Genomic DNA, 25,093 nt, shown 5'->3' with positions numbered 1-25,093 from the left:
ATGTTTACATTTACAATATTTTGATTATAGTAATTTATTAAGAAGCTTATGTAACTGGACATGTGTTTTCAAATTTTAATGGATTGGAGAAAAATTAGATACACTTGTGGACAGTGTGGAAACAGTGTCCCTTACAAAAAAGAAATGAATAACTTTAATAAACAATTTTAATAACTTGTTTTTATATATAATATATATATATATATATATATATATATATATATATATATATAAAAATATAATGTTGACAAGTACTTGGGGTTTTATCATTTATTAATTGATTATTAGACTTTAGTCATTAAATTCTTGTATGCGACATCAAATTATGTGAATAATAAATCTAAAAAGAAGCAAATGATGATATAAAGTTTTAATTTAGTATATTGTTTGAATTACCATTGCTTTTCTATTGAATATGCTAGAAATCCACACACCTAACTGCTTGTTTATTAAAAAGAGCCTTTTTCAGGTTCCAGGGACAGGTTTTATTGTAACCCTACAAAAAACAGGGTGAGAAAATACAAATCAAATATAATGCAAAAGTTTCTCTTCTCATACAAGTTTATCATCATGATACAAGGACCACAGTTTCATTATTCATATTCCTTTAATATAACATTTTATTGTAATGATGTGTGTACATACAAAATATAGCAAACTAAATAAGGCAAATAAATAGAGGTATAATTTACAGGTAAATGGAACATTCAGATGTGTTTTTTAATCTTTTGTCAAACATCACGAATGGTGTACAAAATGATTTTTTTTTTCCAACTGTACATCTTTCGGTAGAGGATATTTTATCCAACCGTAAAAATACTGACTCCTTACAATTTTACAACCTCAAAAATTAGGTGCAACTTTTACATTTTTCCTCACATCAGCGGTTGGCCGTGTTGCAAGCATACTTCTTATAAAAGCCAGAAATACACAGTGTGCACCTGGTTCGCACATGCAAGTCGATGCCAAGTGATAGAAACATCTCCCTCCCTTTATTTAACAGCCCATCTTTGTCCTGTCAGCACTTATCGCCTCACCCCCCTCGTAATCTTCAATACTAAGAGCAACCTCGCTGCAAAATCGGAAATTTCCCATAGTACAAAAAGTGCATCAAACAGCTACTAATTTCATTCCTCTGTGTTTTTCCATCATTAGACACTCCACAATATGCCAGTCAATGGCCGTAATAAACACCAATGTGAAATAATACTGACAACGCATAACTCTTTAGGAAATAGAGCCAGCTATAATAAAATACAACATATTACAATTCAAATGGGTTAGGAGTTTCGAGTCTGTCAACATCTAGTTTGCAGAAAGTGATGGGAAGTTACAGAGGATAAGAAATAAAACAGCCTTACAGACATGAAAACCAGGTCAATCTTAAATTCATCAATGAGAAAGATTTGTAGCTATTGTTTTAAATTTGAATGTTTTTGATTTGTAAGAAAATATTTATTTGAAAGTTCCTATTAGTTTCTATAATTTATTATGGCAACAGAAACACGTTAAGGGATTAATTTATATTGTGCCTGCAAAATAAAAAATAAAAAAATTAAATGAACTCCTAATGACTAGGGAGACGCGATTTGAAAAACACATGACAACTGATGCAAATGGCTAGTTTCACCACAAGATGGCGCCCAAGTCATTACAACCAACTGTTGGATTTTTTTTTCCAGCTGGGGGGCAGGAGCAGAGGCACTTGAACTTGAAAAAACGGTGAAAGAGCTGTGAGTGATATGGGATGATTGCCTTTAAAACCAAGTGCTTGTAAAGTTAAGTGCAGTGACAATATTTTTAATGAAGTTGTAAAATTTGACATGGAAAACAATAACCGTGTCTGTATTTTTGTGAGCAGTTATCAGAATGGAATGAGTGGCAGTAATATTGGCTAGGTTTTGTTCCAAACCCATCTATGTCATTCTTCAAAGCTTTATATATAATTCTAGCTTGACACATTTTAAATATTTTAATATGAGAACCTTTCTGAGTTTGTGTCACTACATTTGACAGAAGTTGTTGCCAGTTAACGTCTTGCACACAAGCAACTTTGCATCAAGTCTTAAGTGCTATGATAATGCTGTCATAAATAAATATGAACTGAAATATTGAAAGCCACTTTAGCACTAAATGAGCAATGCATTCCTGCTGTGTGTAACAAAACTGTCATGTTTTAGCACCAATAGGTCAGATCCATAACAAGTAAGAACCCCAATCTTTAAAAAAATCAAAACTTTTGACCTACAAAATATATAAATTCATATATGGTAATCCTTCATGACTTAAGTAGAGCTAATTAATGACCAGAGAGGATACTTCCTGATTTGGGTAAAAGCTACGAGTGGTGCTGAGGTGTACATAGGGCTTCCACAGATTCCTTATACACACACAAAGCTCATAATATTGTGAACTTGCAACACCAGCGTACAATAAAGCAAAATGCCATGGAAACATAGAAAAACCTCTTGGCAATTAGCTTGTCTGCATCTAAATATAAATATATATGTACTGATACACACCTAATTGCAGTAATACAGGTTCACACTTCTCCTGTACATCTCAAGAGCAATTTACAAAACAAAAAACAAGATAGGTAATGCTTGAATCTTTTATGGCACATTTCGTATGTGTCAGGCTGTGAAGACATTGGCATGATTTGGATAAGTGTGGAAATGCTTTGATGAGAGGATCAATAGTATCGCTCCTTGTGACCATTTGTGTAATAACTTTGCTGACACTTTATGCATACATGTCTTTCACTCAGTCACTTGGCCTTCCACTATGTACAGTGTGACTGGTTAATCCCATTTTTATGAGCTCCTGGGATTGTGGGAAAAGGGAGCGTTCAAACAGGAAGTGAAAACAACACTTTAGCACAGTGCTAACAGTTAATAGTGTCACAGTGGTCAGTCAGTCTGTTAGCTGTCATCAGGTTAGCTCCAAAGCATCTTCAACTTCAACAGGTGAAAACGAGACATAGAACGGAGTCCGCATCCTTCTTGTGGCTCTTTGTAACCAGTCAGTAACAGACAAAAGTGTAGGAGGTGTTTTGGATTTGTACATTATGTTTTCCTCCTTCGTTATCATTAGTAGTTGACCTTGGTGACAGCACGCTCGCGACCACCACTTCCCTCTACCAGCTGATTGACGGAGCGCTTACGGTTGCGCTTAAACTTGTTCAGGTCCTTGTCAAAGACTTCACCTGATCGTAAAGCTGATACCAGATCGTCAAACTCTCCGCCCACTTCTTCTGTCGTACCAGGCTTCTTGGTCCGACGCTCACGCTCTCTCTGTTCCTTCAGCTGGACACAAGAGCAATACTTTAGACAAATTATGTACAATTGTATTCATGAAAAGATACTGTTATGGATTAGAGATGGGACGTCTGTGTAATCCCTCAGTTGTCCAGGTATGATCCAGAGTAAGGGAAAAATTCAATTCTGTCAGCTGCACAAAAAGTTTTTTGCATAAAGGCAAAAAGTTTCGCTTCTCATTCAAGCCACTTCTTCATTTCTTGTCAGATAGCTGGTGGACACTGTCTTATATCTATCTCCAGATAAATGGAGGCGCCAACTACACTGAAACTAACACTCCTGTTGTTTACAGTTTACAGCTGGGTCATATTTAGCATAACTACAGGCCCCTAATGGGTGCTCTCACACCTATTAACATACTGGCTAGCCCCATTGTTTTCCTTGCTTAGAATTAGGTCTGAGGATGGAGTTATTAATAGGAGGATTCCTGTTCAAAGATGGATTGTCTTTCCTCACAAAAATTGCCTCTCAACTCCCCTCTCAATTTTTTGTTCAGTTGACAGATTTTCTTCAACTATTAGAGAAGGGACAAAATCTTGAGCTACCAGAGCTTGCAACATTTAAAAGCTACAATATGTTTGTCTTGAAGTACAGCCTCATAATTGGTGTTCTTTTATTGCTTGCTAATTGGTTGCAAATTAAGAGGTACATTAGATCTAATTGTTGAAGAATAAAATCATCATGATTGCAAATCATCAAACAAATACTTTTACAGAAAATAATTACAAAAAAAATACAATATTATATTTAAAAAAACGTTAAAATGTTTTATAAAAGAAATATCTGAACAAAATATGACTGATTTATTATAAAATATCAATAGCTTCCCAAATTGTGTTCTTGTTGACCCAGTCTTGTGTCTTATCTAGTCTTTTGGGATTTATCCCGTTTTCCAATTAAATTTTCTAATATAGTGGTAGTTGTGCATTACCATGGCCTCCATTCGAGCCCTTCTCTCCTCTTCCTCTTTGCGTCGCTGCATGTTCTCCAGGTCTTGTCTTGCTTCACCAAAAGACTGCAGGAACGTGTCAAAGATCCCAAAGAACTCATCTGGCTGCATCCTTCCTTCATCCTCCCCAAAGTGCTTCAAAGCTTTGGCAAACTGCAAAGAAAACATCAATGCACATATTCAAAAATCAAACTTGAATCTCTTCTTGAATAGTTAGTTCAAAAGCATTATTGTTTATAATTACATTGCAATGGAAGGTCCTGAAACTGCTCTCTAAATGTTAGTGCAAAAGCAACCCAAGAAGCTTGACTACATTTGACCACCGTATGTCCACTCTGCTGTGCCATCTGTCTCATGAACTTTGCCAAGATGATGCCTACAGCCAACAGCACACATTCCCCTGCTCAAAACAAGATGTCCAGGAAGTGTTTGCCAGCTTTAACCAAATTGAATATATTTTACATTTCAAATTCTTTTGAGTTGCTACTGTTTCAAAAAAGTTTTTTCCTTGCCAAGGAAGAGGGTCTGAGAACAGGATATGCTCTGGGACAGTTACTTCACTGTTTCGTGTGAATGCTGGTTCATTTGATTTTCTAACTTTATGTTGGTTAAATCAAGAATTTTGTGAAGCCCTGTGAGGCTATATAAAATATACTGGATTGAATGCCCATTCCTTTTCATATAACGCTTGACCTAGTATAAAGGTGCACACTACTCCATTCATTTTACAGTGGGATTCACTGTATCACGTGATTTGAGTTTGTGAGTGGCTTAAACACTCCATATGGCCTCAAGTGTGAGGATATGAACTCATTCTTTTCTGAGGATGCAAAACCATCCTGTTATTATGGGCTGGCAGCCATGGCAACCACCGCCACCATCTCTCTCTCGCTCCTGTAATTATGTGTCTGGTCAGATCCGTTTCCTGTCGTCCCCCTGGGTCTGTGCTAAATGAGTAAACACACACACATCGAAAAATACAGGAAGTAAAGTTTAAATTCCAACAAGCAGTAAACAACTTTCCAAGAGGATAAATGTCTACAATATAGCTTCTTTCGTCATACCATGTTACTAGTGGTAAACGGTGCACACAAAACTGAGCATGGATGAATTGTTTTCTGCCTTTTTGACAACATGACTTACGCAGCTCCACACCCGAGTAAGTCATGTGTTATATATTTGAACACTTTTCTGTCAAATTCTTCATTGAGGTCCAGTAACTATTTAGAGTAGACAGACACTGACCACTGCAAACTGGAAAACCCCAAAATGTGTAGACATGTGACTGACAGTTTTATAGTTTATATGAAATTGTCTCACTTCTTTCACAATTCTAAACTTTAAGGACAAAAATCACATGTTGCTTAAAATGGTCTCCTATCTATGGATGGTACAGTGGTAATAATTTCTATTAAGTAAAAGAAAATTCAAATGTGTCAACTGAACTAAAAGTTGTAGGAGTGAAGACATTTCCCTGCTCCAAGCCACTTCTTCAGTTCTGGTCAGATCACTGATGGACACTGCCTTATATCAATCTGAAGGAAGGAGCTAGCTACACTGACACTAACACACCTATTGTTTACAGTTTCTGTTTGTAGAGTAGGTCTAGTGAGATACGCGAAGTGTGAACTGTGTCTGAGTCATACTTAGCATAACCATTCAGACCCCTAATGGGTGTCCGCACACCTATCAGCATACTGGCTAGTCCTATTGTTTTCTTTGACTTGATTTGGGTCTAAGGATGGAGTTATAAATAGGAGATAGATGATGTCTAAGGCCCCCCATTCCTGTTCAAGAAAGGATTGTCTTTCCTAACAAAAACTGCTTCCTTAAGCCCCCTCTCAAACCATTTCTTTTCTCTGGCTAAGATCTGTACCAAACTATCTTCAAAGCAATGGTTAATGGCTTTGAGATGGAGATGCACGGCAGACTGAGGTTCCGAGGAGCTCTCGTGATGGTGTTGTTACATTTTCTTATGGAGTGGCTGTTTACTTTCCCTAATATAACGCTCTCTGCAGTCTTCCCTACACTGAATGGAGTAGACCACATTACTTTGTTTGTGGCTCGAGGTTTTGTCCTCTGGGTTAACCAATTTTTGTCTTAAAGTGTTTGTAGGTTTGAAATAGACCAGAATTTCATAGTGTCTAAAAATTCTCTGAAGCTTTTCAGACACACCAGCTGTGTAAGGAATGGTTACCCCTTTCCTTAAGATTCCCTGATGTCTTGTTTTTTAGCTCTTTTAGCTCTTTTGAAGGTCCTTTTTTCTGTTATTAACTACACCTCAATGTTATGAGCTCAGTTCCCTGCGGCTGCTTTGTCGAATGTCTATCCCACTCTTCACCCCCCATTTTATAATATACTGTGCCTTTAAATAAAGCCTGTACCCTAAAAATATCTTTGAAAAAAATATCATACGGTTGCTGTAATACTACCGGTACTTAGCTGTTTTACTTATTCCTAGAGACTAGCCCAGATACACCCAAACATTTGCATTCAGCTGGAAACTTGTCAAAGAGTCTTGACATGCTGAGTTAATACGTCAGATTCCCCAGCCCGGCAGCACTAACTCCCTGACGCAGACAGTCAGAGTGTGAGGAGAATAGCCAAACACAGCCTCTTTTGTTTTACAGAAGCAACCAAAGCCGAGCTCCTCCTCCTCCATTTCCTTTGACATCAACATTGACCTATTTATACTTTTAACAACCTTTATGAAATCCCTATTCAAAATGTTATATGTAATGTCACTTTTGGATGCTCCTTTGTGTCTTGCAGCCAACATGTCATCATCAAAATGCTAAATGTGCAGTGGAGCACCAAAGGCCAGCAAACTCAATGTTCGAATAAATCTCAATGCTGTCTTCTAAGAGTTCCTCTCCAAGTCCCAGAGATACTTTCACATTACATATTTCCTACAATCCATCAGTTTGCAAGCCTGCAGAGTTCAGAAGGCCGGTTCTCCCACTTGTAAAGAAAGGAGGTTATGTTAATGTACAATGCTAGAGACAAACTATCCACTTTCTGTCTGTTGTGAACTTTAAGGGTTTAAGTTCTCTCCCTTTAGAGTTTTGTCTTTCTTCAACACTTTTCCAGTCTGACTTGAAGACTTGGCAAAGCTAGCAAGCAGCGAAGCCACCCACATGTGCTAATCCAGCCCAACATACGCTTTACAAGTGGATGTAGAAGCGTTTAACTACCTTGTCCTTGGCCTCGCTCAGCTGGTCCTCCAGTTCAGAGAAGCTAAAGCCAGCCACGGTGATGAAGTCTCCGATTACCGCCACAAACTTGTCCCCGCGTTCCCTCGTCCTGCTCTGCTGATAGTGAAGCTCCTAAAGATACAACATATACATATACATTTTAGTCTGTTAACAGGACAACCCATAGAAAGTAAAATGTATTTTTGTCTGGTTTAACAAGGATATCAACCTTTGTCTGCATGCAAGAAGAAAACAAGGAAACAATGGCCCTTAAAAGGGCACTTTGCAAATTTTCTGGTGGAGGGTCCACCACCTGCTAGGCTCAATGAAGGTGTTATTTCTTTACTTCAAATGTTCCACATAATGGCATTAAACTTGCATATATATTCATAGAAACAATCAGGTAATGTCAACCTACAGATCCCATCTCTGGACAGGTGAGCCCTCTCTTGATAGGAGTGCATGTTTTTCAATGTATTTTTTTGTGCACCTGTTATTGAATAACTTTATTGCTCTAATGTAGAACATTCCAGGCAAAGCAATCACCTCCACCTGAAAAGTTACACAGTGCACCTTTAACAATTGTATTATACTTTTGAAAGTTTTCTATTCTGCACTTTTCTCCTTTAATGTTAATTTTATGATGATTGTGATTATTTAGGTTTTAATTTGTTGTATTGTGATTTTAAATGTCTTTTTTATTCTGTAAAGCATTTTGAATTACTTTGTGAATTGTTCTATACAAATAAACTTGCCTTGCGCTTATTTTATTCATGCAAGATTGCCAATTTAATTTGCCATGATTCTACATGTGACAGTGTGTGACTTTGGGTGCCACTGTATCATGTGGTGTGTCACTTTTCCGCAGAACATTATTGGCACTTGAACACCTCACCCAAGTGTCCATCTCTGCCAAACTTGAAAACATAATTACAGACCCTCAGAAAACCAGCGCAAAGGATTGTGACACATCACAGACCAAACTCACCGCCTCTAGTGCTTTCAGTCCACTTTTGATATGGTGCACTTCTTTTTCCAACTCTGCCAAGCTAACAAGAAACAAAAAGAAGCTAAATTAATTTCAAATGTATTTTTTATTATAGTACATCATGATTTAGTATTTAAACAGACTTACTTGACTTTTGCAGCCTCTGGCACATTGTTGAGGTCATTCTGGATGTGGAGTGTGTCTGGATAGTTCTTCTCAAAGATCATTATCAGATAGTGCAACATGGTAATATTCCTGTTATCAACGACAAATCAAACATGAAAAATAAATTAAACGATTCGTATCTCTAAGGAAAATATTTTTACAACCTCATTTTTATGGTCTATTTGAAATGGGATTATTTAAAAAGGTGATTTACAGTCCATGGCTGCAGAGTACAGCATTTTTGGTTGGCGTGTCAGGGGAAACATTACACGGGCCACTCAGGGTCAAACATCTTGGAATCTGGACTGCAGTTCCCATCATGCATTGGAACAGGCTGACAGGAAGTGAAGTGCTGGCGTGAAGTTAGAGGTCCTTCGAGTTTACTTTTGAGCAGTGGAAAATAGTGCTGTACTTTTGGTGTGGTCTTTATTTACCCTGTCACCATGGTTTTATGAAAAAAGTTTAGTCTTGATCCAAATGTGTGACTAAATATAACTAGTATACATTTATAGTCATGGTTTGTGGAGTTATTTCTCAACAAAGCATTCAATGTACATTTTTAGCACCCATTTTGGAAACTTGACAATACATCCAGGAAACAGGCATGGTCCTGCTAAGTGCATCTGCCTACCATGTTGTGTCTTGATGGAAGATTCTCACCTGTCTATGCTGGACTTGGTGTCAGCGATTTTGTTGAGGCTGGAAACCTTGAAACCAAAGGCGTTTCCTCTTTGGCCTTTGTTCATGAAGTTCCCAAAGGCTAAAACCACCTCCAGGATCTGAGTCAGCCGCTTGCTCCGGACCACCTCCTTAGACGCATGGAGGAGAGCTACAAGATGAGAGAAAAAGGTGCAGTTGTAGGCATCATATAATTCACATCGACTGAGGAAACTGTTATGTTGCTCATAGGAATGCCATAATGTCAAATTTTAGTGTTACGATTATTATAAAAACAATAGTAGATATGTGGCCAGTTTTATTAAATCAAAGTACTGCTAATGTGACATAGAAGATCCAGTTAAAACGAACTTTATATTCAGATTTATGTTTTTTGGAATGGTGTTGTCACAATACAAAAAATCAACACACCCTTAATTAAATCAAAGGAAACACTTGGTATAGATTTTTTTTGGACAACAGAATGCAATTTTCAACACCTAGTGGTATACTAGTTCTGGTATAAATCAAGAGACCATTAGTAACTATTCAGTAACGTTCCGATTTTGTCCTGATGTTTTCTTATGTTTTCAGTTTCAAAATTAGTTTTAGAATTAATTGGTATCTTGATTTTTATGGACAACCCTCTTATTTGTGCTTCTGAAATAGTTACAATTTTCCCTATGACTTTATTTTTTTGTTTTCATCTGTTCTTTGTGCACCACAAACAAGCTTTAATTACTTTTTCTCCTCCTTCCCCACTGACCCAGATGTGACTGTACATGGTCCTAACCTCAGGCTGCCTTTTACAGCACACATTCCTCATAATGATTGATCAGGGTTTGTGTGGGTCACCAGGGAAACGCATCATCTCTAAAACAGCAGGGGAACAGGTTCACTTGTTCCCCCCGGAGTCCCCATCGCTTTGGCAAACTGCAGGTGCTTCCCGTGACAGCAGTGTATGTGAAAATCATCAACTACAGTCATACTGTTATTGCTGAGACCTGTCTACTGCAGTACCACAATTGTACTTTTAGATGTGTTCAATGGCTCTGTTCAACATACTGGGTGGTCCATAAGTGGTCCAGGTTATGACATGAATAATAAGAAAACGCAGATGACTTTATTACACGTGCTAATCGACAATGTGATTTATGAGCATTTGAGTGTGATGAAGGACTGAATCAGAAGCAAACCAGATTACACACAAGTCCTTAATTTACATTCCCAGTGGTAAGAAATGCATTATATAAGGCCAATGCATGAATACATTTGGTTTGAATTTGACAACTTGACTGGCAAACGTCAGCCAACACCAGTGCTTTATATTGTAGTAACTGGATTAGAGAACTACTATTAAAAGTGGTTCAATTAATAGCAATAATGGTAATAGTATGTATCTACATTAAAGGTGCACCTCATCACTTTTTTGGTGGGGCGTCTGCCACCTGCTCGTTGCCATGAAAATTGTATTGCTTTGTTTTGAATTTTCCACACTACGTCATTAAACTTATTATGTCCATGAAGACGACTGATGCCGCTAAGTTACAGTTCAGATCTCTGGAGAGGCAAGCCTACTCACTGTAATAAGTAACATCACCATGGAGGCAAGCAGGTCACCCTCAAAAAAGGTACATAATACAACTTTAACCTTACATTAATTATTATTACTAGTACTTTTACTTCTACTTCTACTTAAAATTGGTACTTTTTCCTTTTGCTCCCCTTCTGAATATGACTTTTGTGAAAAGCCTTTATAGTAGTTCTGGTGTGGAGAGGCTTGTGACAGCTCAAAAGCGACACACCCGTATTCCCACACACACGTCCATCACTGCAGCCGCTGCCTCTGAAGTCGGGTTTATGAGAGAGGCTCTTCCCTCTCAACACAAGCCAGCTTTCCAAAACAGGCTCCTGGCAACTGACTGCTCACTACAGGGAGAGGGCTGCAGCGTGCAAACAACTTACTGTGCACGAATTTCACAAGATACTGTCGAAAAGACTAAGCTTTGAGCTGCTGACATGTTTAGTGTCTGAAACATGTTTTTGCTTGTAAACGTCTAAGTGTATACACTATGATGTGGCATAACCTTATAATCTTTCATTTGATTTCTGTGGATAGTTTATCGCTTGTGTGAGCATGTTCTCAACATCAGCTCAGATTTAGGGCACAGAGGAAAAGAATTAATTAAGTTTTGGAAACAGAACAATAACTCAATATTCCACAAAAGTGTGGCCTCTGTTCGAAGGGCGTTTTATAGCCCCCTTAAGCGTATGTCCTTACCTTCAACTTTGGGCTTGGTTTCAGCGAGTCGCTCTGCAAACTTTTTCTTGAAGAACAAAGCCTGCAGTCGCTGCTGGTAGTGGTCGATTCTGGAAACCAAAGAAACAAATGAGGGCATGTTATATTTTATTGTAGGGAGGGGAACCACAGGGGACCACACTATACACACAATACACAATGTGGCTTTCAATGAATATCACAACGATGCACTTAATTTGAACATACTCCAAAAAAACTGAAAACCCAATCTGTATTAAATAAACACATTTTGTTTTTTGTTTTTTTTACGAATATGCAACACAATACTAGTATTGTCAAACAAGAGACATACTGGATGAGAAGCAAGAACACATTGATTTATGCGGAGGAACAACTTGCTGAATCTAATTTCAGAACATAAATTAATGAGGCATTCATGAAATATAAAACTCAAAATGTCACTGCTCTCTGGTGTAATACAGCCCTCCAAGTACAGGGCAGAACAACCTTTTTAGTTGAAAGATGAATCAACTTGTGCTATAACTTCTTATCACTGCCTCCTACTACAGTTCATAAACCTACTGAGCTTGAACGAGCAATGTGTTTGCTGTAGAGCAAAGACTACAAGGGCAGACCTTTATTAAAACCTGTCTTGGCATATCAAAGAATAAAAGAGGGCTTTGGTGGGATAACACAGGGTACCTGCTCATCTCAAAGAGGAAGCGGTCAGCCCGGGCCATCCGCTCCAGCTCGTGTTTGTGCTCCTCCAAAAGGTCGATGTCGCTCTTCTCTGGGATAAACTTTAGCAGCTAAAAACACACACAATATTTGAGTTACTACATTGTGGCATTTGTTATACAACCAAGCAGCTTTGATGAATGAAAATCAGTCTAAAACCAACTTCAATCCAAAGAGTTAAAGGCGCACTATGAAACCTATTTTTCCCAGTGGGGGATCTGCCACCTACTGGTGTTTACAAGTCAGGTCTGTGCAGAGCTGAGCTCTCTCACAGGAAGAATGCATGTTTTCAACAAAAATGTCATTTAATAAATGTGAGATAGATAAGTTCAGTGCCATACTGTGGAACAATAACACCTCAGGCAGGCAGCAGACTCCCTACCAGAAAATACATAATGATTTAAGCAGTCACAAAAATTACATGGGACATTGTAAATACGAAAATTTAATTAAGTCCAAATTTGGACTAAACAAAGTATACACAATAGTAAGTCCAGTAATGACTTAAATATTAATCTATGACTTTTCTATAATGAGCCAAATGTCAAATAGAAAAAAAAGCTTTCTCTCAATTTAAAAAGTACCACTAGAGGCCCCCACACCTCAGTTTGAGAAACAGTTCTGCCTGATTACCTGCTCCAACATGTCTTTGGCGAGTTCCTCTCTCTCGTCCATCTCTAGAATTGCCCTCTTAATTTCTTCATTGCTCATTTTCAACCTGCAAACAGAAATACATAATTAGAGATAAAGTAATTTGTTTCAATTAATGCCCATAATTGATTAGATTATCCAGATTATAGAGTGTCTTAAAGAGCTGTAAGTGACACTAGCCCTACTCTGGGACCCTGGCCAGCTGTTGCGAGTGCACGTGATCAGCGTTAAGTGTGCCGGGGTGGATCAATAATGGCATTGTTAGTCTGTGCATGAAAGACATATTGACCTAATGCTGGCCCCATTTGGCATTGGCTTGTGCCCCAGGGTCTTTTAGCTTTCGACAGACACCAGAGTTCATGATCTATGCAGCATTGTTTTCAGACAGAGAGGTTTGGGAAAGCTTAGTTATTGATCTGTAAAGAAAAGCGAGGCATGGTTCTCAAAGGACTCTGGACAATCACTGCTTAAAGATGTACAAAAAGGGGAACATATTGCAGTGTGGGTTTTAAATTATGGCAATTGATTAGAGGCCACAGGGAGATCCCCCCCAAGGGTTATTTAATGCAACCAGACCGACTGGGATGACAATAATGTGGGGTACTGTGGATAAAATTATTCATATATGTTAAGAGTTGTTTATTGAGTATTATCATATTAGGTCCACAAGCAACAATAATAATTAAAGTCTAAAAAAACAAAAAAAACCCACATTATTTGGTTTCCCTCAAAGTGTCACAAATATAAGTTGAAATGTGATGTATTTATAGACAATAAAATTACAATTAAAATACTTCACGCCACTGATGCAATAACTCTATATCAGGACTATCTCATTAAACGTCTTCTAAGAGAACATGATAAAAGAAACACAAGCTTTAAGAAATAAATAACAGACTGAAAAGCCAACAGTAGTTAGTTGGCGTCATTAATGAGCTGTATATGCTAATTATTCTATGCTCTACAGTTCAAATGTTGATATACTAAAAAAGGTAAGAACACATTTCCCATTATTGCAAAGAAAATGCTCACATGATAAACACAGAATACCAAAAATATTATTCCAGCTTTTATTTACTGAACGACAAGTGGATATAATAATTATCGCCTGACAGCAGCCCTGTTCATTGCTACACTGAAAACTCAACTAAAACATAAAAAGTAACTGTCAGACTGAGTGAGTTATGTCTATGACCCGGACGTTTACTGTGTCACCAGGTGCACTTTTAGAAATGTGATTACATTTACACGTGTGCAATGACGTTCATTCTCTCTGACATGTGTTGCAGACCAAACAGCGGTACGTACTTTGAAAGCAGGATGACACAGTTCTGAGCACGCCTGCCGTCTATGACTGACAGCTCTTTGACCTTCCTCGTGCTTACATACAAGTCGTCCATTGAGCCGGTTTCTTTCTGCAACAAGAAGAATGGAAAGAATCATAAAAACATTGCATTGGCTTCTTAACATTAATTAAGTCATTTTGGACAGATATTAAAGAAAAAGGGGAAGTGACTGGTGTAACAATAAAGACTGGGGAACACAGTAAACTCAAATTTTAAAGTTGGCAACAGCTCAGTTTTCCGTGACCAGCTTTTGAAGTCAGCTACTCGGAGTGTGTCATGCATTATGAACACACCATGAAGCCACAATGGGAGTACTGTTAAAAATCCTTGAATTAACTGATGTAAGTGCATGGATGAAAGCCCGAACTGCAGAAGAGTTGGATAAGGATTTAATTGAGTAAATCTTGAATGATTTGTACTTCAATAAGCAGTTTTATCATATTAAATACTTTATTCCTACTACTTGAGTAATAAGTTCTTAAGCAAAATAATTGATTACACATTAATGCTACAGTCAATGAATATTGTCATCTGTTTTGTCTACCTGAGTATACTGACTACTAGTACAAATTAGACAGTAATGTAGTACTTTACCAAATACCTTTGAGTTTGTCTGATTTTGTCTGATAACAGTGCTATAAAGCATGATTCTGAACAGATTTCTGGACAAGAATCAAAGCATAAAACCTCATAAACATTTCTTAATTGTTGTAAACTTCACACAATTGTTGTTTCAGAAATCCACAAAAAGGGAGGAATGTCAGAGAAGCTGATTGGAGCTGCATTTTAAGCCTGTTCTATTTGTGATCTGAGTTGGTTTCCTCCACTCCACTGCTGTCTATGACGTATGTAAAACAGATGCTGCTTGTAAAGAAAATGTCATTTTCCATGGCTGCCCTGACCTGCATAGTCTGGCAGCAGCCTGAGGTTGGCGCTAGGTTAGAGGGCAACTCCCATTCACTGGGGCACAGCCAAAGTCAACTCCGCCCACGCTAGGCTAACCAAAAGTACTAGCTAGTTTCAGCAAACCAACTCTATACTTTCTAAATATATAATGTTTAAGGGGCATCATTCAGTTTGGGATGTACAGAGCATATGTTGGAGCACTGAACCAATTTTAGATTGTTTTCTGATTGATATTTTAGAAACAAAATTCTGTTCACAATGCATGTTAAACCCGTCTGAGAGCAATAGCGTTTGAGAGAAGCCTGAAATATGAACTGCTAAACTAACACAAGAATAACATGCATAACAGAGCACGTTTATAGAGGCCTAAACTACAGACTAAAAATGAAGGTTTTATGCAAAGTAGGACCACAAAGAGACTATTTAGTTTACAGAATAAACAATATTAGCTACATATTACAATTGCTGCATTTGCCAATTTATTAGTAGACTTTACTTAGGCTGGTCATAGCAGAGCCACACTTGAACGAATAGTGGAAAAACATGTCTGGGAGACCTCAACTCACCTGTTTGAATGATTGGTTAGTGAGCAGGTCCTGCGCAGGCAATCGGAGAGTGCAGAGACACACACAAATCAGAAACACATGCAGATATTAGCATTCAGGCAGAAATATAAGCATTGTGGCTGGAGGAAAGATCTACTACTAAGCATACTACAAGCTGAAGCTGAAAAAGAGCCGTCTTCTACTGTTGAAATCATCACAGACTCATGACAGAAGATTTATCTGAGCTGCGGCAATGGAAAAGCAGTATTTTATTTGAGTTTAAGGGTCATGTTTGTTTAATATATTCTTTTTGATTGCATCTACATCTGTCTTGACATGGGAAAACAAGAACGTGAAAAATGAGTGTGGTAACTAATCCTACAGAGGGCAAAAGGCAACAAGTTTTTTCTGTCTCAAAAACCAATGTTAAAAATGCCATCATGCCGTTTATAAACATCGTCTGCCTTATTGTTTGGTTTAACTGAAAGCTGCTGTTGCCAAATGGAACTGCGTTGTCAAAGCCAGGAAGATCTCAGGATTTTATGTGGCTTGATCCTTGGAGATCTGCATTTAACCATTAGCTGAGCCAATAAAAACCTGCACTGTATAAATAAATACCCACAGCAAATCACTGTCAGCAACAACCTGGAATGACCCGTTACCCTTAAATACAACACAGAAGAAACCAGTGGTGCTTTGGCGTTGAATGTCAAGTAAAGCAAGAAGACACATCAGGGGTGAGTTCAATGGCAACTCTGTGAACTTGATCATCACAAAAGGGATTTCTATTGAGTTTTAAGTGGGGCTGTGCAATTAATCAAGATTCAGTCATTTCTAATAGTCAGTGATGAGCTTGTGTCTTTTTAATCAAGAGGTCTACAGCCAGTACTTGGGAAAAAAATATATATATATGTGGTTTGGAGCAGAGTTCAGACTTTATTTATGTTGAGGAAATTAATACTGGACGCCATTTTTATTTGTTTTTGATAAGAAAAGATAAAAGTGAATTGAAAATACAGATCAATCAACATGAGGAATGTCATTTTGCACAGTCCCAGTTTTAAGCCATACATAAATACAGTTGCTTTCAGTAGCAGCATTAATGGCGCTACTGTGTGTAATTATAAAGTAGTTTGTAGCACAGTGGGGGAGACATGTGCTGTGTGTCATATCAAGAGGAAACAATTACCCCTTTAAATAGTCTTCACTTCATGATGCTTGAATCAATTGCTTCCTTATTAAAGCTCAGGAAACCCCCTTGTGTACCGTGACTCCTTGTGACCAGTGCAAATGACTGGTTCCTCTGTGTGCTAGTAAAACATGAGCCTGTGATGATGCCGTCATTCATCTATTTATTCATCTATAAAGACACTATGGCCAAGCTGTCATTTCTACATTAGAGCATTCAATAGAGAACTCATGTTAGCCTGAAGCCAAACTTGTGTGTAGTAGCCTCAACCACTCTCACTTTCACACTTTGTACAGTTACTGAAACATCATGATAAAGTTTTATAATCTTTAAAACATGCACTAAAGTCATCAAATTGTGAATGGTAAGAAAACAAGTTAATAAATGCAAACCTGCTGCCTCTGATAGGCTGAAAACATCTTCTCTATATCTTTTAGGTCGAGGATTTCAAAAGCTCTGAGGTCATCTATCTCATTCCAGATCGTGCCGTTGATCATATGCTGAAGGAGATATAAAAATGTTTAATGTTTGTGCAACATTTTTGAGTAAGTGTGGGGAGTTATGTGTTGTCTCACCTCTCCCAGTTTGGCCCAGTTGAAGGACTTGAGCGGATGTGACGGCTGTGGAATGGACTTGGAGCGTTGCGTGTTAGCTGAGCTGAAAGAGGGCACAGGAGGTGGAGGGGCACCGAACATGGGTGGTGCTCCTGGAGGAGGTGGAGGAGCCCCAGGAGGAGGGGGAGGAGGTGGTGGAGGGGGACAGCTCATGGGAGGAGGAGGGGGAGGAGGAGGGAAGCCAGCACTCATGGGGGGAGGAGGGGGAGGGATCATGGGGCCAGCAGGACCACCGGGAGGAGGTGCAGGGGGAAATGGCATGTTGCCCGTCTATAAGAGAGTAAAAAATAAAAGTCAGCTTAGAGGGAGAATTAACTTTTTTTTTCTAGTTTTCATTTGGTTATATTTTTGACAAAATGCAATTAATTTCATAAACTTAACCCCATAAGACAAAAATCCTGTATATTGTTGCTACTTTTATTACCATTGGCATATTAGTGGAATGTGCCCAGATTACTTTGGGCAGTGTGACTGGTTTAATTGCACATGTTAAATATGGACTCCATTAGCCTAGTTAGCACATAAACTGAACCGTCATAGAGATATCACAGTAAGTGTTACAGTTTATTAGCCCAGGTGCTGATGATTATAATCAGCGCTCATGGACAGCTGCAGGCTGATTGCTCGTTACGCTGCACTGGAATTACAGTCACATGTGTTATGCAGCTTCAGTTGTGAAGTTGAGGTGATGTATCTTTGTCTAACATTCATCAGTCACTTAGTTTGGTGGAAACAAAGCGCTACTTACTGCGATGTCATTGATGCGTGAGGACAGGTCCAGGACTTGTTCTCGTGCTGAGCGGAGCTCCACGCCCTCTCGCTGCAGTTTGTCCTTCATCTTGTTCAGGGTCTTCATCATCTCATCTTTTTCTTGGGTCTTTGTCTCACATTCACGTTCCTTTTTCTCTAGTTTAGCCATCAGTTCTGCATGGTCTATGTGTGAAAATAGAGAAGGGGTAATTTGTCAGCACATTTGTAAGTGTTTCTATTGTCACCTGTGGAGAGCAGTGTGACTCACCTTTCCTGAACTTCTCTGCCTGCTCTCTCCACTGCTTCACCTCATTCTCATTGACCAGCCTGTAATGAAGACACTCCTTCAGAAACACAGACAGAGGTCTTATCCTGCACAATAACACTGCTTCTAAAAAGCAACAACAGTCCAATCAAAGCCACCAGGAAATACACAGTTGATTTTAGGTCATATTGACCAAATTAATTAACTACATTGATTGAACTGTTGCTGTATAATCCTTGAAGCTGGGGAGTAAAATGTTATAGCAAAAATAATGAGCTGAAGGACTTAATTATATACAAGATTAAACTTCACAATGGGCACACAAGGTTAATAACTTTAGTTTAAAACATTGGAAGATGTCAGATAAATTATTTATATAGAGAGAAACAAGGTTAGAAAAAAAACAACAATAAAGGCTGGGGATTTTGACGAAAGAAGCTTCAGAAAATTGAACCTTGAATTTCCACGGAAGCTTTGCCTGTCGAAGAGAAATGATTCACTGATTATTGTATGGACTAAAATAACGAGCTCCTAAAAGGCAAGGGTAATGGAGTAATTTCACAACGTGAAAGTAAGCCAGTAATTAATCAGACTGGTCTATATAGTCCTTGTGTTTCTAATGTTCATTGTCTGAATGTGTTTACAAAGTCAATGCTGATCTAATTATTCTATCGATTCACTGAGCTCACAAAAGACCAGGCCAAACACCAGTATATTCTTTACAATTTTGCACATCATTCATTCACTCCATACTCTATGATGGTAAGATGTGCTGGTTCTGTAGCCACAGCTGCCCTGGCACAGCCTGACAGAAGCAAGGCTGCCAATCTGCACCCTCAGCCTCTCGCACCACCAATAAGCCACTCTGACACCACATTAAAAAAAGACAAGGTAGATGAAGTGTATTGCCCTTGGACACAATAACAGCATACATTAAAGCCTCTGCTGCCCCACTACAGCTTTGTTGGCTACTCTAACACACCTCTGGACCTGTCAAATAAAAACCTCCACACATCATTGAAAAAAACAGAATCATCTCATAGTGTTAAATAATGCACGTGTAACTTGTCACTGCAGTTTTCAAAACAACTTCTGATGAAAAATGACCATGTCTCTCTGCTGTTTGAACAGTTGTTTTAAAGTCCCTCCAAGACATGAGACATACTTTGACCCATTAAGTGGCACGCTGCCAAAATAACACAAAAATCTCACTTTGTGCATATTTCTGCAGGCATAATTTACTCCTCTACAGTTTATGGAAAAACAACAAGGTGCTGGCAGGAGTGTAAAGCGAGCCATATGATTTGACCCTGTGATGGATCAGCGCTTAACAGTAATGGGCAGACTTGCTCAGAAGTTGCATCCAAGTACAGTATTTAACACCGCTCCGGCTTGCTGATTGCACAAACAATGGTGTCTGAATTAGTGAGCAGGGCACGAGCAAGAGAAAGCCAACCACGCTACCCTGCTATATGTTATACAGTGCTTTAACTTCATAGACTAAACAAATACATTACTGAGCTGAGGCTAGGACTAGAAATAACATATAAAGTGTAGAAAAGAAAGCATTACAGTGAAATAATAGAACCGCTCAATGTGAGAGGAGCACACACCATTATTTTGTCTGGACAAGCTCAGAATTCCAACTATAGTGCAAGGTGCTTTAACACAAGTTGAGGAGTAAAAACAGTGTAACAGTGTGACCTATTCTGAAGTACTAATCTAATTAAATTAAATAATGTGATGAATAAGATTGTACAAAAATAAAGAATCAATATCCAGATACTTGTTGTTACTAAAAAAAAGTATTGAAACTTGATACTAAAAAAAAAAATCCTGAATAGTTCTGCATGGGTCATTGTCTGTATATAAACAAATTTAAGAACACATAACATTAAACTATTTCAGATTATTTTGTGCTGAAATTACATTCTATTGTCTAAAAGCATTTTTCTTTGTATCAAAATCAAGTAACATTTTAGTATGGTGACTACACTAGTGATGGAGTAATAGTAATAGTCTTATTATTATAGGTTTAACTGAGAGATTTGTTTGTCTAACTGTATGGGTTGCCTCATGGTTAACAAGTTGTCTCATTGTTCTGCTACTTCCAAACCAACTTTGACAGTGGTTTCAATATTGCCCATGACTCCCTGCAGCTGCTATGATTATTATACATTATGTGTGGTATGTGTTATCAAATGAACTTACATGCGAATGATATTCTTAACACTAAAGTTGTCGAGAGGGGCCAAATCTGGGTCCTCTCCTTTGTCGTCTTGAAGTACGATCTGTTGCAGGATTCGGTCTAAAAGCTGCCAGTGCTGTAGACCACTGCGCTTATCTGTGACACAAAAGAAGAAATTAGACATGAATATTATGATGTATGATATTTCTGCCTAAAATAACATGGATATCAGTGCTATGCTAATGCTAACCAGCTGAATACTTACAGGGCATCTGTAGGCAGTGCTGGAGGATAGACAGGAGGTGTGGGTACGAGTCTGAATGGCTCAGCTTCTTCTTGATCAGCTCAAACATGGTACCAGCACTCTTGGTATCAACATGGTTCTAGTAACAACAATAGTAAACTGTAAATACAATAGCTTCCCTTAGAAATAACAGGTTCGTAAATATAAGCTCACCATGTCAAATCTTTTGGCTAATTCGGAGTCATCCTCATTTCGCACCATCTCAAAGAAGTCCAAATGCCTGTGAGGGTGGATTCATTGGGAAGTATTACACATTTATTCTGTTAAATCATGATCAATAGTCCATGATTTCTTTTTACCTGTCGAGTGTGGCGTTTTCATGCTCTCTGAGTTTGTCAATGACCGGCTGGATGCCCAACATTAGAAACTCGTACCTTAAGTGAAGTCGGAACTCAAGGTTGTCCTAAAATATAAAATCACCTGTAATTAACTAATGCATTGATGTTTATAATGACTACTATGACCATATTACTAATTTTATCGTTATTTTAAAAGTGGCACTATACAACTTTTTAAGTGGAAGATATAGCATCTGGTTGTCTCCATGGAGATGTATGAATGAGAAGCTCCACACTGTAATAATAACTTTATGTATCATATAATAACTTTATTCTTAATAAAGTTACAAAGTGCTTTGCATATAGATACAAAGCAGGCAGAAGCCACATATTAAACCAATACAAAATAAAAATAACTCTGCTATTGTATAAATGCCATTCTATACAAGTGCGTTTTTAACTTAGAATGACTGACTCTGTAGGCACTTTCAAACCTTAGTTCCTCAGGCAAGGAATTCTATAGCTTTGGGGTTCTGGTAGAGAAGGCATGGTCCGCTCTAGTATGGAGTCGACACGGGGGTACAATGAGAAGGGTCTACTCGTAGACCCTTCTGTGTAGGGAGACCCTAGCGTGTGTAGGGAGACTAGTATTGCCATAATGTGCTCATGTGTCTCTTTAATAGTCAACAGTCTTGCCTTACCTGAATATAATGATTTATAATGATATCTATCCATCTGTCAACAACAATCATTAAATGACATGAGCTGGACATGTCACTTAAGGTAGCAGGTGAAAAAACGTTACATTTTTGACAAGTTCCTTCTTTTGTTATTTGCAATTCTGAATGGAGAACAAATGAGGACCAACTGTATGGACAATGACTTTGAGGAGTTTACAATGGCATTAAACTCATCTTTCCTCATGGACACAAGCAGGTGCTGCCACCAAGTCAAGTTTCCTGGGTCAGATTTGTGGAGAGGCTGAGCCCACACAGTAACAATGCTTGTTTTCAAGGTATTTCGAGTAGTAAATAAATATGTAATTGAATATATGTAAAATAGATACTTCCATCAGGCGGTAGCATCTCCATGGAGACAACCAAAAAAGTAGAAAAGTTGAATAGTGCACATTTAAAAAGATAAAAAGCTCAATATTTTCATTAACGTCTAAGTAGTGAGTTCTTGCCTCTCCAGCTCCAGCGTTGAGCACCGCGTTGATGAAAGACATGATGGCCGTTTTCAAGTTGACCTCATCTCTGTAGCGCCCCGTACTCCTGTCCAGCTCATTTAATAGTGTCTGTTCAATTGGAAAATATAGGAGAATTACTCAACAAGGCAGCTTAAATTACTTTAAAATAATGGTCAAAGTTAAGAGGAACACTGTTTTAAAATACCTAAATCTAATAGAGCACAAAGCACAACAGTGGATGGTATTACCACATAGGTCATTGTTCTCACTTCACAGCCCCTTCTGTGACCCCCCTCCCCCCCATACACACTCATAGCTCAAGGCAACATTAAAAGGGTTCATAAGTCTCTCATAGACTTAAAATGAGGTGTCACGATTTACCACAAACCCCTGGGGAGGTGTGAGATGTGGAGTGTTGACTCATTCCAAAATCACCACACAGCCAGTCAATGACCTTCATAACTCACAGGCCCCGTTCACTATCCTCACCTGTCTTTAATATAGCCCTTATGTTGACTTACCCCAAGCCATCCTGTCCAAGTAGTTTAGGAGTGAGTCAATGGAAATGACCATGGTCTTATTTGCACATTACTCAAATATATTTCTGTTTTTGATAATCTCGTCTGGCCCGTGTCTGCTGTAAAAGCTGACGCAGTGTTTTTACAAGCAATAATGACCCACGTGTTGGCTGTCTACACTCAGCCACTTCATATGATTATTATAACTCTAATTTTAGTTAGTGCAGCTTGATTGTAGGAACAAATATAAAATCACAGCTATAACTGAATTCATGATTTGAACACTGGCACTTATGTACTGTATTTATTTGAGAAGTTGCAATTCAAGTTTTAAGTCAATGTAGATTAGATGAGGGTACACAATTTAAATACATTTTTTTGTATATGTTTGTATTTTTTGTAGATCAATATTTGTTTTCAGTAGCCTATTTGATTAATTGCACAGCCCTCATTCACTGTCATGCTATGTACAGCTTTCAATCTGTAATAACATAACCTCAAATACCTAACTACTATGTAAATACATGCTATAACCAGATGTTACACAGTAGGCTGCATTATGCAATACTTAATGAAGTAGATGTAATGTATAAAAGTACAAAGTATAAAATAGTGTGACCACATTTTTTTTTTTTTTTACCTGAAATCGTGTCCTCTCTGCTGCGTACTTCTGGTAGTGAGCCATAGCCTGCAGTACCTTCTTATGTCCACCGGGGACCAGACACACTGCCCCCAGTATCTCCAGCACTGCCACTTTGGTCTTGATGTTTTCTGTGCGGAGGCTTTGGGAGATTGTGTTGATGCTTTGGGGGTGGGCCAGGACATGTGCGCGCCCCTGAGAATTGTTCATGAGGGCTTTGATGCAGCCGATGACCGAGGTGTGCACGCGGCTCTCACACGTCTCATAGTCCATGCTGCGCAGGAAGTTGAGCAGACAGGTGAGGCCGTCCAGCTCTATGAAGCGGGTTACAAACCTGAGGAAAATAAAAGAAACATTAAAACTGATGCTTCTATATTGGTTTTAGAGAATGTTTGTGTACGTGTAATAAACCTGATCAGATCTCTAACTAGAATTGTATCCAAATATATGCATCATGTAGTAGCCAATGTGAACCAGTGTAAAGTCATCAAAGTTTTCAAAAGTAAGACTAGAATTAAAGGTGCACTATGTAACTTTATGCTGAAAGTCTGAAAGTCTGCCAGCTGCTTGTCTCCATGGAGAGGTTATGGCTTTGCCTAGGCAAGCTACAAGTCAAATGAGTGGCAAGCCGTGTACAGTAAGAATGAAAAATGAAAAATGAAATAAAAGACCATGTGGAACAATCCAGGCAACCAATAATATCTTTTTGGATACAAACAGGCAGCAGAATCCCCCACAAGAAAGATTATAAAGTAGTGAACCTTAAATACACCTCAGATCCACAGAAGAAAATTAGATAAAGTGCTGAGGCAGAACACAATATGGAAATAATTAGATTAAGGTCAAACAACACTAATAACTGCTTTATTTTTCAGTCCATCAACAACATCAGAAACCATAAAGTGCCCCATTGAGAACCAATTAGCAGTGGTAATTACAGGCAACAAGTCTGAGGGATAGAGTGGTGCAGCTGAGTGACAGAACACATAAACAGTAAACAGTGGGATGTGACATCTGTGTAGTAAATGACCTGCCCACTTGGAGATTTCTCAGAGGCATAAATTACTGCAAACAAAAGACTGCTTGTAAGAGGATAGGAGATGCACAGAGAGACAGAGGCGACAGTGCGGAGAGAATACAGCCCAAGCACAAACAACCAGAAAAAATGAAAGTGAGACGTCACACTTTATAGCGCCTCACAGTAACAGATACATTGTTTTGACAGTGTCAGAAAGATGCGATCCAAATTCCATCCCCTCCCACTGCCCTGGCTCCCTGTGCATGGAACAAAACAACAGCAAAACCAAATCATGACTTAATTATTGCACTGTGTATCGGGCCAGGACTCTTCATACAATCAATGCCAGATTTTCATGCTATATGTGAACTCCATCTTAAACAATATCATATTTAATCTAGCATTGGCAATATATAAACTCAAA

The 25,093-nt window shown here is 38.4% G+C and overlaps 1 protein-coding gene across 3 annotated transcripts in view; it reads right to left on the bottom strand.

Annotated features, from left to right (window-relative positions):
- Positions 1-466: 466 nt before the first annotated feature.
- The window catches only part of daam2 (dishevelled associated activator of morphogenesis 2), an 86,457-nt gene continuing 61,830 nt past the window's right edge, over positions 467-25,093 (bottom strand). The window contains exons 6-26 of one of the 3 annotated variants that reach the window (XM_033987731.2): positions 23,652-23,985; positions 22,491-22,601; positions 21,326-21,429; positions 21,180-21,246; positions 20,988-21,105; positions 20,746-20,878; positions 18,538-18,596; positions 18,268-18,452; positions 17,481-17,789; positions 17,298-17,405; positions 15,738-15,767; positions 14,228-14,334; positions 12,902-12,986; positions 12,233-12,339; positions 11,552-11,640; positions 9,274-9,442; positions 8,596-8,703; positions 8,449-8,509; positions 7,461-7,592; positions 4,249-4,419; positions 467-3,305 (exon numbers count right to left, since the gene is read on the bottom strand). In XM_033987731.2, coding sequence (XP_033843622.1) covers positions 3,090-3,305; positions 4,249-4,419; positions 7,461-7,592; positions 8,449-8,509; positions 8,596-8,703; positions 9,274-9,442; positions 11,552-11,640; positions 12,233-12,339; positions 12,902-12,986; positions 14,228-14,334; positions 15,738-15,767; positions 17,298-17,405; positions 17,481-17,789; positions 18,268-18,452; positions 18,538-18,596; positions 20,746-20,878; positions 20,988-21,105; positions 21,180-21,246; positions 21,326-21,429; positions 22,491-22,601; positions 23,652-23,985 — 2,803 coding nt within the window. In that variant the 3' untranslated portion in view covers positions 467-3,089. The remainder of the gene's footprint in view (positions 3,306-4,248; positions 4,420-7,460; positions 7,593-8,448; positions 8,510-8,595; positions 8,704-9,273; positions 9,443-11,551; positions 11,641-12,232; positions 12,340-12,901; positions 12,987-14,227; positions 14,335-15,737; positions 15,768-17,297; positions 17,406-17,480; positions 17,790-18,267; positions 18,453-18,537; positions 18,597-20,745; positions 20,879-20,987; positions 21,106-21,179; positions 21,247-21,325; positions 21,430-22,490; positions 22,602-23,651; positions 23,986-25,093) is intronic. The other 2 variants (XM_033987732.2, XM_055231239.1) reach the window with 2 other exon arrangements.

The sequence above is a fragment of the Periophthalmus magnuspinnatus genome, chromosome 22, assembly GCF_009829125.3.
Source record: "Periophthalmus magnuspinnatus isolate fPerMag1 chromosome 22, fPerMag1.2.pri, whole genome shotgun sequence".
Taxonomy (NCBI): Eukaryota; Metazoa; Chordata; class Actinopteri; order Gobiiformes; family Gobiidae; genus Periophthalmus; species Periophthalmus magnuspinnatus.
This window is presented reverse-complemented; position numbering and strand designations above follow the sequence as displayed.